The sequence below is a fragment of the Hippoglossus stenolepis genome, chromosome 9, assembly GCF_022539355.2.
Source record: "Hippoglossus stenolepis isolate QCI-W04-F060 chromosome 9, HSTE1.2, whole genome shotgun sequence".
Taxonomy (NCBI): Eukaryota; Metazoa; Chordata; class Actinopteri; order Pleuronectiformes; family Pleuronectidae; genus Hippoglossus; species Hippoglossus stenolepis.
The window spans coordinates 12,884,212-12,900,784 of record NC_061491.1 but is presented as its reverse complement, the minus strand read 5'-3'; the positions used below and the strand labels follow the sequence as shown (position 1 = coordinate 12,900,784).

Below are 16,573 nucleotides of genomic sequence, written 5' to 3'. Positions count from 1 at the left end.
TGTGGTATCTGAAGAGCTGTTACTAGCCTATTACTGAGCTGGAACCAAACATACCGACAATCAGAACAGTGTGTAAGGTCAGTGCAGTGTGGAACATAATGTTAGACCATGAAACTAATGCCTGGTTGAAATGGTTCTGTGTGCTACACATGAACCACAACTTTGCAACAGTCGTGGAGTTCGTAACTGGTTCATGCCAAGTGTCATCTCCTTTCCATTGCACACTACATGGAACTCTGCATGGTTTTGAGACTATTTACTCTTATGTTTTAATCTTATCTATTAAAACTGTTTTATAACAATATTAGAAATGTTGGTGTGAGGAAGTAAGTTTGTGGTCACTTTATTCTAAAGTATTGCTTTGCAGTAGAAAGACCCAGGCGGTGTAGCTCTAACATACACAGTGGTATGAGATACTTTGAGGAATGTTAAGTTTAAAATATTATGGTCTGTGAAATAATAATAATAATGACAATAATAACAATAATATGAATAATTCAACTTTGTTTCTATAGCATGTATCGAAAACATCTTTTCTACAAAAAACATGGAAGTAAAACAATGCAGAAAAAAAAGAAAGATAACTTAAAAGAAAATATTAAAAACAAACAACATACATTAAAACCAGTGAAAAACATTCATTCAAAGGCTTTCCTATAAAAAAAGTATGTTTTAAGCAATGATTTAAAAACACATAAAGCGCTGCCAATACTACTCTTCTTAGACAAGGAATTCCAGAGTGTCAGGGTCCTGACAGGTCCTGACAGGTCCTGACAGGTCCTGACGTTGGTCACCCTTGATTACCAGCCTTGACTTAGGAACTACTAGCATTGGGTGTTAGTTGCTCTGTTATTTAACTGGGGGCCAGGCCATGCATGCTGAGCTTTAAAAGTTATTTTAAAAATAATCCTAAAACCAATCCGCAATTTAACTGGCAGCCAATGAAGGGATTTGGGCTGTACGCTTGGTGATACTAACCAATCCCCCCCCAAGTTTGGTATCAACTTTCTCAACTTTATTTCCCAAAGTTCTACAACTTTACCACAAGGAGAAGATTGAGTCCGTGTCAGATGGAAGATATGATGGAAGTTTTTTCCCTGACCTCCCCTAAATGTCGAGATTTCAACATGAGAGTCTCGCAGTTTACCTGTTAGTGATTATTTTGTACCCTTACATGTGCCTCCTCTGCGATGAAAGAAGTACATGTACATGCCTGCGGGTTAACTGTTAGTTAGAGTTAGTAGGGAAAAGAGAGCTGCAGAGACAGCCCCTCACATCTCTGTTTCCTTCAAGAGGCTAATGCTTTATTTATAACATTGCACCCCCCAGGTGCGCACCCCAGGTCCCTGCACAGCCCTTTCTCTTCCCCACAGGTATACTCCGCGCCTCTGCCTTGTGCCGTGCTACCTAGCGCACCTTCACATGCCTTTCCTTTCAACATCCCACTCCTACGGCTGCAAAAGAGGAGGAAGTTGAGGAGAGGGATACAAAGACTCGGCGTAACGCAACATACAATCTGCAGACTGAAGCGGTTTCACAGCCGTGGTCTCCGAAGTCTCGCTGCAGCTCTCTCGTGTGCTCGAGAAAAAGAATCCCCTATCCTCTAGCCCCGCTCGCTCCCGCCGAGCTGAAAAACACCACAGAGGAGAAAGACAGAGCGAGAGATGGAGTAAAAGAAATGTTGGGGAACACTAAAGGAATGGAGAAGTAGAATTGTAGGTGGTGGGGCAGGGGGTGATTGGAGAAGACAAAGAACTGTGCAGGGGGTTGAGGAGAAAGGAGAGATTGAAGAAAGCATGATAAAGAAGGGAAAGAAATGGTGTCTAGCTCTTTTTAAACTTGGAGATGCTCAATCCCTTCTTCTCACTCCAACCTGCATTTCTGGGTCACTAGAGACATTTAAACTGCACTTATAATTAACAGCTATTTTTAAACAGGGAGGGAGAAGTGGAGCGGTGGCGAGGTACAAAAGCATTAAAATTGCCCCAGATTCGCTATTGAATAGGACACATCAAGGCAATATGCTGGCAGATCAAAGTGAGCGAGGAGAAAGGAGACAGGGCCGATCAGTGGGGATAAATTGTTCCTTTTATAATGGCATAAGAATAGACCTCTCTGCAGCTGAAACAATTTAATAACTGCATTCATTACCTCTGTCCAGCCCGTCTCTCTGTCTGCCTGCTGCACAATGTGCAAACGCCTCTGCCATGCACTACCTCTCTTTGTCTCTCTTTCCCCCCTTTTTCCCTTTGTCTTCCAAACTTATCACCTCACTCACTCTCTTTCTTTCTCTCCATCTCTCAGTCCCCGTATTCTCTCCTCCCTCCCTCTCTGCCCACCCTCCATCGAATCCAGCATCCTCCACCTGTCCCCCAGCACCTTATCCCCACCGCCTCGCCTCCTGCATACTTCAGCAGTAGCTACAGTAGCAGAGGTTCCACTGAGCCGATGTGCTGCAGGCCCCACAATGAAGATGTGCAATGTCTGACACTCTTGGAATGAGAGCCCTAATAGAAGGGGAAGCGGTTATCACAGAGCTCCCCCAGGACCAGCCTCTGTGTGCCTGACGCTAATTATGGCGCATGCAAATGAATGTGCAGCATTAAAGTCAGGAGGAGCCTGCATGACTCCATGTAGAGGGGTTGTGTGAGTGTGAGTGTGCATGTATCTGTACTGTGTGTGTGTGTGTGTGTGTGTGTGTGTGTGTGTGTGTGTGTGTGTGTGTGTGTGTGTGTGTGTGTGTGTGTGTGTGTGTGTCTACAAAATATGCTGTTCACAGTGTGTCTACTTGAGCTTGTTTGGATACATATTAATGTGTGTTTCGGCGCACATGTCTGTGCACAGCAGGAATAAACCACCAGGCCAACACCCGTTTTACCTTTTCACACCTGCATTGGTTTAGATACTTACACTGATTCATTCTTTATTCTTTTATTCATTAGTATAGACTCACAGAGTAGGCCATGCATCAAGGATTAGGATGAAGAAATCTCTCTCTCTTTCTCACACACACACACACACACATACACTCACACACACTGTGAGGCTGAGCAGAGAGGATCTCACAGGAGGATTCCTATAAATACATCTCCCTCACATTCACGAGCAACCTCTCCAAGAGGGCGTCTTTATTAAAACCATTTTGTCTTCTCTTTGTATGCTTGTGTGTATGCGTGTGTGTGTGTGTGTGTGTGTGTGTGTGTGTGTGTGTGTGTGTGTTTTTCCATTTGTGTGCTCACATGTGCGTATCAGCATATGTTTATATTTGTGTTGCTGTGTCTGGACATTGTGTTGGTGTGTGTTTATTTGTGAGAGTTTGTACACATTAATTGTATTTTCCTATTTCTGCATGTGTTTGCGCCCGCACCTTTATGTACCACCCCCTGTCTGTTTTCCCATCGTTAGGTGTGTGTTGGCGTATGTGTTTGCGTCTGTGTATATGTGTGTACATGTGTGTGTGTACATGTGTGTGTGTGTGTGTGTGTGTGTATGTGTGTGTGTGTGTGTGTGTGTGTCTGTGTGTGTGTAGTCGTTATGTTGGCCATCTTATCTCCCCATTAGCCTCTTGTGCCCTGACCAGTATTCCCTCTCTCCCCTTCCTGCTTTCTCTAATGGGTAATTTAGCCATGCTCGCCTGACATCTAGCCTATTCCTTGTTTAGTTGCCATGGCTACGCAGGCCTATGGATTGCTCCCTTGCTCCCCTGGCCTTGCTGTGGATGCTATAGATGTCTCAACTATTAGAGGGCAGAGCTGCTAAACACAGAACACACACAAACACACAAACACACACAGATTTTAGACTACACAAATAAACAATCAAGCATTTTGACATGAATATAGATTAAACTCTAAGATCTCTGACACAGACAAGCACTGAAATTGACTGATGTTTTGATGACAGGTTAACAATGTTATGAACTGTATGTTTTTTAAAACCATCATTACATTAAACCAAAATACACCTGTCATTGGAAGCTCTGGGTGAAATAAGAGATTTGATGGTTTTTGTAAATCAATTAATTAGTAGTTAATAGCAATTCATATTTTACAAATGGATACATCAACAAAAGCCACTAGGGTTGGATACCATTCTAAAAAATATTAGTACTGGTACTGATGTTTTCACTTCAATATTGGTTCCTAAACAATATTCTGTATTTATATATTTTAAGAAGAAAATATTAGATTACACATTTCTGTACAACTCTTTTTGTTTTTGTTTCACAGCTCCCTGGCAACTTTTTTTGTGTGTTATGTTTCAGTGCCTTGGTGTTTTTCCACATGAACAAATGTGAAATTTACCACAACTTGAAACTGTCTCAACACAATATCAAAAGTAAAAATGTGTGACTGCTGCCCCAGCAAAAACTATTCAAATACTAAGAAACCAAATGTAAAACATCTAACAAATCAGTGCACATTGGACAGTTGCAAGTCAGCGTCTAAAGCTCAGTCCTGCAGACCTTTGTATTTTACAGAGGTTTCACACTTGGCGGTTCTTCATCGCAATGAGCATAAACAAATCTGCTTTCTCAAGTAACAAACAAGCCCGCTGACATCACACCATAAACAACCTTGTACAATTTGCCAAATTATTATGTTTTCTAAACAAATCACAGTCATAGCTCCGCCCTCAGTAATCTCAGATGAGTGGAGATGTTGGAGGCTCTCTTACGAGGAATAAGGCTGTGGCACGTCTGCCTGTGGTCTTTAAAGTTTATTTCATGCATGTAGGGCTGTACAATATGACCAAAATCTCATATTCTAATAGAGGTCATTTATCATTTGTCATTTTCCAGATAAAGATATGAATCTTTAGTCATTAGTTGTTACTCCTACCTTTTCTTGATCGTTTAAATTGGAGCCATGTCTGCAGATTTTTTGCTGTGTCTATCGCTGCAGGCAAAAGCCTCCTGCTGCGTTTAAGTTTGGAGTTGGTTTTGAGCACTTGACTGTACTTTTGTTGCTCTAGGTGTTAAAGCGAATTTAGTTGTCTGTTGAGTCTGTTGTGAGGACAGGCCTGGTGCATCGTTTTCAAAGTACCGATTTTACGGAGTTTTCGTACCCAAAACACGTCCATGTGAAACACCCAGTTCTGTGTCTTAACTTCATGGACATCTCCTGCCTGCATCAAACTGCAGAGGAACACAAAGGGTCAATGAAGAGAAATATTGTAGTCAAACCTCTCAAAATACAACAACACACATGTGAGTGTTTTTCTCCTCTACGGCATGTTTGTGTAACGTTGCATCAGGCAGCCAATCTTTAGCAATGTTAGATCTTGATACAAACATGCTGCCTGCTTATTGACTCACTGACTGATGAGATTTACTCCTATGCTGTTGAAATGTTTCTATATTCTACAGCATCTGAGCAAATCAGTCCGTGTCAGAGTCAAAGTTTGGTGCCCAGTTGTACTCATCCAGAAATAATTTCTCTGCAGGATGATGAGAGAATACGAGGAACTTGAGTGGTCTCTTTTGATTTTGCTTTATAGTCATCTCAGGTAACTTTTAACGTTATAGTTTGCACTGTGTTGTATTTTTTTATAAGGTTTTATCGTCTCTACTTCCTTGTTATGACAGATCCGGGCCTGGCTGGAGGCAGCAACCTGCTGATAGATGAGGCCCTTTTGTACTTCCCGAAAAGAAATCATAACCCAGACACCTACAGAGGCCAAGCTAGATGAGTCAGTGAGGAAACATAAATGCGTGTGTGCGTATTCACTGTGTGAGAGCGCGTGTGTCTACGTGCATGAGCGTTTGTGTGGTATTGATTTTTTTTTTCATTTTCTTAGTGAAATATATAAAATGTATTTGAAAGGTTCATAGTCTCTGCCTCTCAAGAAACTTTAGTGCTTTGTACTTTGTCATCAGTTTTGCAGGGTCGTTGCAGTAGATGCGGTGCCACATGCCCGAGCTGCTTTTCGACAAAAGTTACACAACAGCAACACATGGGAAGAACGAGGGGTTGCAGGCAGGTGGAGAAAAAGAAGAAGAAAAACGCAGCTTTGGATCTGGTCTCTGTTCCCCATGTATTTTGCAGGACCGGCAAGTTAGAGGTACGGGGTTGCAGCAAGGGGCTCCGGGGTCAAAACAAACAAACGCGCTTGAAGTCTTTCGCGAAGATCTTGTTGTCTTTGAAGTTCTCGCTATCGAGTGCAAAGGAGAGAGGGAGAGGCAAACGGGTGTAGAGAGAGTTAGGGTAGGGAGAGCGGCGAGGGAAGGAGAGCGAGTTACAGAAGTGTGAAGCCCTTGAGTTGAAACTGTGCCTGGCTGGGCCTACAGAGAGCAGATGACAGTAGCTTTAGTTTCCTTTGCAGAGCTCACAGTGCGTTTGCCTTACATAACCCCTCCCATTGTGCTTTTTCAATTATTTGGGGAGAAATCTTATGTATGCACTTTAAAAGTTAATACTTTCATGTGTTCCGAAGTGAGGGGGCGCGTCGCAGATCGCACATAAAGGAGATGGCTCTGACAAGATTTTCAGAATATCGACGATTATAATATTCTGTAAGGTACATCGGCTGTGTTCAACAGTGTGCAGCAGGGTTTTAGAGAAGAGGGAGAGAGTACGGGCACTGCGAGAGACGTATAGCGTTGTAAGAGCAGATACAAGCCGTGCAAACTCATTCTTATTTTTTACCCCTTCCCCCAACACAGATTCCCCTTAAGGTGCCCCTTACCCCCTTCACCCCCTGCCTCTGCTTCTCTGTGAGGTTAAAGCGCACCTTCCCACTAAAGGGCTCTGGGGTCACGCATCTGCATGTGAAATGTGAACCCGCTGACATTCCAGGGCAGCCCTAAGCCGTGCAGTCCTTTTGTTCACCGGGGTGCCAGTGTCAGGCCTAACAAGCCTGGCGAAAGTCTCTGAGGGAGGAGAGAGAGGGAGAGAGAGAGAGAGAGAGAGAGAGAGAGAGAGAGAGAGAGAGAGAGAGAGAGAGAGAGGCTGCTGTGTTATTGATGCCCTCCGCAACAATCCATTTTCACAAATGCCAAAGTCGAAAAAAAAAAGAAAAGTTATGTTGCCCGAAATGGTGATACAAATTATTTCTTTACTGCACAACCTCCAAATGACATTGTTGCCATGAGCTGGCGGTAACACCGAATGTCATTGCTTTGGGTTTGTTAAAATGGTAATGCACCGAGCGCGTCCATATATTGAATAAGGTCAAGGCAACCATAAAAAAAACAGTCGGTCTCCTTGACAACAATGTAGACGTTTAGCGGCCGTGAGAGCAGCGTCGCCACTGGAATTGCTTATATTCACCGTTTATTATTTAACAGAAATAGGGCGCTTCTATACGTTTCAACCTTGTGATCTTTGAATCCGCAAAACTAGATTAAACCTGGTATGTTCGACGCCACAGAGGGTTTTCAGGCGGAGCGCAGCGGACATGCAGGCTCTTTTAAATCAGGCAGCACACAGAGGTGCTATGGCAGGGCCGGGGTCCTTTCAGCCTGTGAATTAAGTTCTGAGGCACAAAGGGCAGCTATTCACCAGGCAGTGATGGACTTCACACTAGCCTTTATGTCCTCACTGGCAGGCAGAGGGAGAGGGAGAGGGAGAGGGAGAGAGGGAGGCAAAGAAGTTGGAATAAGTGAAACAGAAAACAGAGACATTGCCCAGGGAGCAGTGGTATGGACTGACAAATATTTTTAGTAGAAAGTATTCATTAAAATGGCCCCAGGCACTCCTACATGTGTTTCTGTCGTTTCCAACGGATTTGAGTGTTTTTAAACTCATTACATTACTGCTTGTAGTGGCTGATTTACAGAAGTAACATCCGGGGTCAAATGACGGCTCTTTATCAGACGAGATGATGCAGGAAGGAAAAACATGTTAGACAACAGGTGTCAGTGTGTCACACAGGATATACAGACACGTCATATTTACAGCCTCATACAGATTAAATCAAATTGTTTATTAACCTAAAAAATACATATTAATGTTTGTCTAAATGAGAACAATATGACCAACATATATGTTGTGTTCAATATCCCTCACTCTTTCACTACTCACTGTATAGGGAGTTCCACGTAGAGGACTTTATAGTGAGCACATCTGCTAAATGAGAAAAGCACTTTCAGACACTACTCGGGTCATTTTCTCTTCCCTGGTAAATACATTATTGTTGTTGCACAGTTTTAACATGCCACATCAATGTCGGTCCATTTTATAACTCTCATATTTTCCCACATGAACGTTAGAAAACATTGTTAGCCTCTGCCAACTCGGATGTCAACCTGCAGGGGGAAAGATCGCTCGGGACAAGGAATATCACTTTGATCCTCTTTGCTGTGGAAGTTTGCATATAATGTTTACAGCCTGAAGGACGCGGTTAGTCCAGAGCAGACGGACGTTTTAAAACCTCTCCAGAGCTAAAGAGCGCTCGCAACAGCATGGACAGGCACGACAAACACAACTGAAAACTAACTCATGTGGTTCAGGTAGGAAGGTAACATTTCTGTAACACTGAAACATCAACATATGTAACATACAGTACAAAATAGCATATGGCGCATGAACAATATTATTACAATATTTAGTGTATTAGTGTACAATATACTTTTCATTCTTCCTTCAGACGTGGCAGAATTTAGTTTTCACATCAGACAGTTCTCTCTCCCCTCTCATCTGTTTTTCTGTCATCCAGTGCAACGCATGGTGGTATTCTTGTTGCACCCTACTTTTCACAATGCATTGTGGGATACAATAAGTTTAGTATATAGGGTAGAGAAATTCTTACTAAACATTCGGACAGCACTAAAGAAAGGCGAACTCACTATGTAGGCGGTAGTGAGTGATTTCGGACACAGCCATAGACCAACATTTATCCAACAGCGACATCTTAACTCATCTTTTGGAAAGGAAAGGAAATTTAATATTTGTATTTTTAAGTGGGGTTTTTAATGTTTTTTTTAGGGTTTGAATATATTCACCAGCTTAACCACAACCCTGTGGAATTTGAAAGAGTTAAGACACTCCAGCACCTGTCAGGAGATCAATAAAAGCGTCACATTTTGACAGAAAGAGCAAGCCCACTATGTGCACCTGTTATTGCCATCGTGAACCTGCTTTATTTGAAATTTCTAAAATCAACACCTCCTGTACCGAGGGTCCTGTATATGCACTGAAATGCACATGCGTTGTTGCTGCTATCCTGGTGTATTAATGAGCCCGAAGGTCCATGCATGCTTTCACCAAACCTCTCAGGGGTCGTACAAGCACATGCACTCAAACACGTATCACGCACACACACACACACACACGTGCGCTGCCCTCTTCACCGTACACTTTTACTTACACATATTTTAAGTGGGGCCGTACACTCCCATCCCACATTCCTCCCCCTGGGGGAGCCGGGTGCAGTGTGAGTGATTCCGTTAGCGTTACTACGTACATTAGAGCTGTCCATCCATCCGGTCTGCTTTTCCAAACACATCCATCCCAGTCCTAGTTAAAACACTGGGGGATCTCCTCCACTCCACCTCCACCACCACCCCTCCCAAAGTCTTTTATGATGTCCATAAAATGGAAGAGTGCAGCTTTACTTGAACTAATAATATCTGAGCTTACAGGGCCGTGATTGATGATCTTTAAAGCCGGCCCGATCGGTCTCATCTTTCTTCAGATTTTTATCACTGACTTGTTTGCAGTCATGTGCAATCACAAGCACCGAGAGAGGTAACAAGTGCTTGATGTATGATGCTTGAGCCACTTTTGTCAGCTACGCATTTCCCTCCTCTCCCTCCACTTTTTTTTTTTTTTATTCTTCCGTTTTCTATTTTAACCCCAGGATTCTATTTGTTGCCTTGCTTAAATTGTCGGCCGGTTGGTTTACTGTGTTCTTTCTCTCCCTCTCTCTGCTTCTCTCTCTCTCTTTCTTTCTTCAGATGGTGGGAATGTCTTCTCCTGGGGGATGGGGCAAGAGGTGAGCCAAACATTTTTCCACTTTTGGCCCTGCCAGGAGAAGTAGAATAAGAACAACACTGGACTCCAGGCTTTTTTCATATTGCACAAACACTCACACACACACACACACGGAAACTTCTTCCATTTTTTAAACATTTTGAGGTCTTTCCCCCTCCAGAGTAGAGATTAAAAGGTTTTGGGGGACTCGTGTCTGAGCCCTCCCTTCAAGCACTTAATATCCTTCATGGTGTGCCAAGAACGCACATCTTTTTAAATTCTATAAATCACCTTTATGGGGTCTGCTATTTGTCCATTTCAACTCCTCTGCTTCACATGGACAGAGCAGGAAATCCTTTTTGTGGAATCTACTGTAGTTTATGCATGTGCATGACCCTTTGAATGTGCATATAGCCACAAGGATGTGTGTGTGATGTGTGTGCGTGTGTGTGCGTGTGTGTGTGTGTGTGTGTGTGTGTGTGTGTGTGTGTGTGTGTGTGTGTGTGTGTGTGTGTGTGTGTGTGTGTGTGTGTGTGTGCGTGCGTGTGTGTGTGTTTGCTGGCCCTGTCCTGTCTCCTCCTCCTCCTCCTCCTCTGTTCGATAAAGAATCCCACCTGTCACTGAGGATTGTTCTGGCCTTTCATTTAAGACGTTCTTTAAAGTGCCGCATCATTACACAGCCCCCAGACAGAGCCCGGAGAGTGTAAAACCTAGGCCCACCTCAATCCCCCTGTCTCTCTCTCTCTCTCTCTCTCTCTCTCTCTCTCTCTCTCTCTCTCTCTCTCTCTCTCTGATTCTTTTTCCTCCCGGCTCTGGTGTTTATCTGGGAGGTCGTTTGAAACCTCCGCCAACATGTGATCACTTTTACAATGTCACGGCGAAGGGTGACGCTTTGCCAGGACAGTGAAACAAACACGCAGGTGAAGGTTAGTGGGACGGGGAGGGGGGGAAGCAATGAAAATGGTAGACATCCGCTGTTATGAGCTTTGACGTGGCCTTGGCTTCCACACGGCAATCTTATTGTGCTTCTAGTCTAACTAGACTCATTGGATTTTCATAAGCGTCCTCACGTCTATATAACTCAAAGTTAGTCTCTGCAAGGGCACAGTCAATTTCCTCTCTCCCCTCATCGCGTTCTTTCTTTCTCCTCTTTCTCCCACCTCTATCTCCAGCCTCATTCCCTCGCTCGTCCTCGTTCCTCTCCACTCCTACCCTGCTTTTTGCATTTTTTTTCTTACTCTTCCTCTATCTTTCGTGTCTTTCTGCCCTTTCTCTCTCTCTCTCTCTCTCTCTCTCTCTCTCTCTCTCTCTCTCTCTCTCGCCTCTCTCTCCTCTGTCGTGGAGCCGCTCTGATGATTGATTGTTTCTCTGTGCAGTCTGACAGGATGTAGCACACTCTCAGCCCCAGGGGCCCCTCGCAGACTGCGCCACCTGATTAAGACTCCCCCTGTAATCAGCCACATAGTGCCACACCGAAACTACTCCCATCAACACGTAAAAAAATAAGAAAGGTTCCACCTCCTGAAAGATAACACTGTTTGTCGCTGGAGAAGACATGAGACGAGAGGCCATCTTTTTTTTTTTTAACTAAGCGGATACCTTCCTCTCTCTAGGGCTTAAAAGCTCTTATGTATCAGTAGCAGTAGAAAAGCAAAAGGTCTTAAACCTAATAAAGTTCTCTGCTGCCTTACTAAGGTAAACCCAGGCAGCTCTAACCCTATTACGGCTGGTAATAGTATTACTGATAGAAATCTCATTGTTTTCCTCCTATTGAGACTAAAAGACGGACGGCCTGCGCTGTATCACATGATTGAGGTGAGAAGGAATTTGAATGATGTCAGAGAGTGCGTGCCACAGGCAGAATCAATATGTTAACAGCATATAACAGGGGAAACAAGTAAGTTTTCAAAGCAGCCAGGAGAAGTCAAAGCGGTGCATCCGTGTTGTAGAGAAAGCAATCGCTTTAAATGTGAAATATTCCTATCTGAATATCCACGACTATTACTTCACATTATGGATTATTGAATTAACCAGTACGCCAGTGTAGCTGATAGCCATAAACTCAATAAAGACAAATACATCCGCAGTCTAGAGTCGAGTCTGGATTGCTAATGTCAGCTGTGTGATAGCAGGGTCAACCGTCTGCTGAAGTTCTGACAGTGAGTTCAAACTGGCCAGGGACCTAAATTGACATAGCATCCAATTGACTTTAAGTACAAGCTCTAAACAGCCTGCATAATGAGGTGGACAGCAGACGATATTAGTACAGAGATGAACTACAGATTACAGTACATCTGCATTGGCAATCAACGACTAACCTCCAAAACAAAATTCCGTTAGAAAACAACATTTGATTCTCAGGGAAATGTTGAGGGCTGAAATAGGAAAAGAGTGCAGAGTGCAACAAATGCACATGCTGCATATACAGCTCTGAAACTTAACAGACCCCTGCGTGATTATCATTTTCTTAGAGATTAGATCAAATTAACATTTTTGTTCTATTCTTTAAACTACTGGCAACATTTCTCCATGTTAAAAAATGTAACACTGGAATGAAATGACTGCCATACATGTAGAGGTGCAGATTTAAGACAAATCTGGAGTGGTCTCTTTATTCTTTCCTGAGCTGTATATAATGAATACATATATTACATTCATATATTTAATACATATAATACTGAACACATGTGCCTGAGACCACAAATAATAAAGCATAACACTTTTTTACCTAGTAACTTATTATTTTCCAGACTGGTGAAATGTAGTTAAGAAGCATAGTCACCAGGGGAGCAGCAGCTTGTAGCATGTGTTTATACATATACAACAGATAGTGTGGCTATTTGGCCTTTCCATTGCAGCCCCGTCTGTAATGTAATGATGCGGGTGACTCATCAGGCATGGTAAATTATAAAGGAGCCGGTCTGATGGTTGTGGAAACCCCGGGCCTGGTTCCAACACAGTTCAGGCCCCATCGAACCCTGGACCTGTTCCAAATTGATGCTAATATGGTCTGGGCTGCAGCAGTGGAGTAAAATGAGCGTTATTGATACCGCTGATCTACAGGTCCTCCTCTGTGTGAAAGAAGGAAACATGAAAAACAAAAGGAGGAGAGAAACCTCTCTGTGTTCGTGTATTACATGGTGTGAGCATCTTTGCCCGTGGGTGTGTGTGGTGTTTATGCCATGCTCACATTTATATCTGTCTGTGTTTTCCCCCTTTTCCTTCCTGCTGATGCCATCAGTACACACGTCGTGACTGATGACAGTCGTTGCCACAGTCTGATGCTCCGCTGCTTAATGTCCTTTTTGTTTATTAATTAACTGCAGGACATATATGCTGAGAGACACCTATTGATTCCGCTGCTGCATTAATTGATTTTGTGCTTCACTAATCATATTGTTGCTGCAAGATCATTACTGGGCCTCTGTGTTGTCTTTTGTGGTGCAGGATTGTTGTTGTTTTCAGTTTTGTGGGCATAGTGTGGAGCGCTGTCGTCATTTTAAATCGATGTCCCTCTATTTTTTTATTATGTGATAGTATTTTTGAGGATAAGGGGGTGAAAGAGGAGATGACAAATAAATCCTGACAATCAAATCTAAACTCCTCCCCAGGTCTTTACTAAAAAAAACACCACTTCTAATTGTAAACACCAGCAGAATACTTCTTAGTTTGTGTTCAGAATACTTCTTAGTATTAGTGTTAATGTTTTATTATTGGGTTTGAAAGTAAATCATGCATGTGCCACTGATGTAAGAAATGATTAACCAAATAACGTAAACAGCTGGAAATAGAAAATAATTCTGAATTAATACAGAATGAGCTGTTACCCCCATCGTCCCATCTCTCTCTCCGTCTCCGTCCTCTTTCCTCCAAATGCAGTGTTTGTGTGTCGGAGACTTGTTTGTACTCATTAATTCAGAAATACAGCTCAGCGTGTCCTGCTGAGGTTGAAGCAGGTTTTTAATTTCAGCACTGGCCTAAAATTCTCCTCCGTCTAATATGCTGCCACTTTTCGCAAAAAATCACAGGTCTGAAACAAACTCTGTGAGCAAACTAGAAATAGAGTGCACACCACTATCGAGGCCCAGCAGTCCTCTGAAATCAAGCAAGCCAAACCCCAGAGATAGATATCAGTCCTCTAAATATGCCTGATAGTTTTCATCCAGATCCACGCACCCTGGGATATCAGTGAAAATATAGCACACACACACACACACACACAAACACACACACACTACTAGAAATGTTTACTTAAAAAACTTTGACCCCTTAAAACAAATCAATATCTGCTTCCACCACTTTCCCATGTTATGGCACATGAGTTGAGAGCAGTTCTGCTAAAGAGTGAGTTTTCCTTTTCAAATGGTTTTTGCTTGAAGCTTTCAGAGGTTTGAGGTGAAGAAACTATCCAGTGTTTTGGATTCCAGGCAAGAAAAATAGAAATAAAACTCATTTTATGTAACAGAAACCACCGGGTCCTCTTGAGTCAATCTGAATTTATTCCGCAAAGTGAAAGAAAGTGACAAAACAAAAACGTTGGATCTTAAACAGATACCACCAAGTGAAAATAGTATTTTGAGTTATCCTGACAGACAGACATAACCTCCTTGTCAGAGGTAAAAACAGAAATGTCCAGCTCGATTTTAAATTAATTATCTGATTCTATCATGTAGATACACCACATAGAAAGTAGGCAACAGAGGCCTGACAGCTAAGAAAAGATGAGAGCGGGCCCCTGATATAAAACACGACTATTCTACCACTGGAACAAACAGATTCCAGTGTTTGTGTGTATCTGAGTGCCAGAGGTTCCCCAGTGAGTCTGACCGGGGTTACAGTGTAACCAAAGCATCTGTCTGCTGCTCACCTCCCAGATCAGCCGGTTCAGCTTGACTGGGACCAGTTATCTTGGTTTCATACTGACAACTGTCTGGGAAAGGTCTGTCTGGGGTTCAAGTACATTAAAGTCATCCACTCCCCTCCCACTGAGCCCCAACACAGATGGCTCCAGATGCAGCTGGCACAGCATGGAGCAGCACCTGACAGCGCTCATTCACTGACTCATACACACACACACACACACACACACACACACACACACACACACACACACCAAAGTATACAAGTATAAACACATGCAGACGTGTAAACTCAGGTATGGACACATCTGCTCACTTACTGTACCTAAACACAAGTAAACTTACACTTGCACAGTCTGATGGAAGCGCACACACTCGCACCTATAAACGCATAGACACACACATACACACACACACACACACACACACACACACACACACACACACACACACACACACACACACACTCTCTCTCTCTCTCTCTCTCTCTCAGCAGGAACATATGCTGCAGCGCGTCTACAAATCCTCACTGTAGCGCACATTCAAATAAGCAATTAAAGACCCAGATTACTCCACGGCACACACACACACACGCACACACAGTTAGAATGTAAACCCACACATATTGTGCTCACTTTCAAACATATGCCAGGGCATGCTGACGTGCACATGAGCACAGTGCAGAAATCCCTTTGTCTCTGCAGGAGCGAGCAGGAAAGAGAGAAGCAGGACAGCTGAGAGAAGTCAAATTGAACACCCTCACCATTTACAACACACAGAGAGAGGGAGAGAGAGAGAGGGAGAGATGTAAATTGAGGACAATGCATTCTATTGTACTGCACGAGATGCTGTGGTTATTAAGCCTTTGTGTGTGAATAGAGGTTTTACACAGACACGCTCGCCGATGAGGGATTGCATTGCCAGGCAGTTGCACATGATGGTAAATGAAACATGAAACACACTAGACTTTTTTTTTGTCTGGTGAAAGAAATATGCGGAGAGCCTTCTCTAACAGTATTTCCTCCTGGGTGACAGCCATTTGAGCCAAGATGAATTGCCAGTTCCCTGTGTCATATTTAACCACACGCAGCAGATATCATAACAGGGCTTTGCAAAGATGCACTTAAATTACGACAGTCTTTGACAAATCTAACAACCGTGTTTACGCTCAGGAACGGCAGGGCAGCGTGAAGGAAGTTGAGGTGAAAGATAGATCTGAGCAGCTCGCGATATAATGCCGCCACGCTTAGCGGGGAGATTCATCTTTCCCCCAAAATTGAAACGCCACTCTGGCATGTGTCTTTATTTTACTCTTCTGTCTACGAGCAATGAAATCATCGTGGATTAAACTTTTATTTAATCCTGTGACTGACACTGTATCATTATTTCGCTCGCAGGGACAGCTTGGACTCGGCGAGGACAGGATTCACATCTCTGCTCCTCACCTTCTCAACTATTCTCAGCTCGCCGGAGTCACAGGGGTACGAGCAGGGGACAGCTACAGTGCAGCTGTCACAGGTGAGCCAGACCTGCGAGCCCGTAGTGAGGTTTCTTCTCTCCCTCAGCGGCCTTCTTTTTCTGTCACTGCAGATATCTCTCATTGTTGATGTGTGTTTTTACAAAATCTTTAAAAGTTGTATTCACTCCGCGTAATATACCCCCAAAAAAATACTTAATAAGTTGAAAACCTTATTTTCCCAGCAGTATCCCTCACTGTGGCTTTGAGCCATGCTCATTTTTCATCTACATCATTTCATTGAGTTTTAATTAACACAACAAGGATTCAGTGTCCTCAAATGA

The 16,573-nt window shown here is 43.2% G+C and overlaps 1 protein-coding gene across 1 annotated transcript in view; it reads left to right on the top strand.

Annotated features, from left to right (window-relative positions):
* The window catches only part of LOC118115277 (ultraviolet-B receptor UVR8-like), a 304,574-nt gene that overhangs the window by 275,010 nt on the left and 12,991 nt on the right, over positions 1-16,573 (top strand). The window contains exons 8-9 of the mRNA XM_035166348.2: positions 9,899-9,936; positions 16,171-16,291. Coding sequence (XP_035022239.1) covers positions 9,899-9,936; positions 16,171-16,291 — 159 coding nt within the window. The remainder of the gene's footprint in view (positions 1-9,898; positions 9,937-16,170; positions 16,292-16,573) is intronic.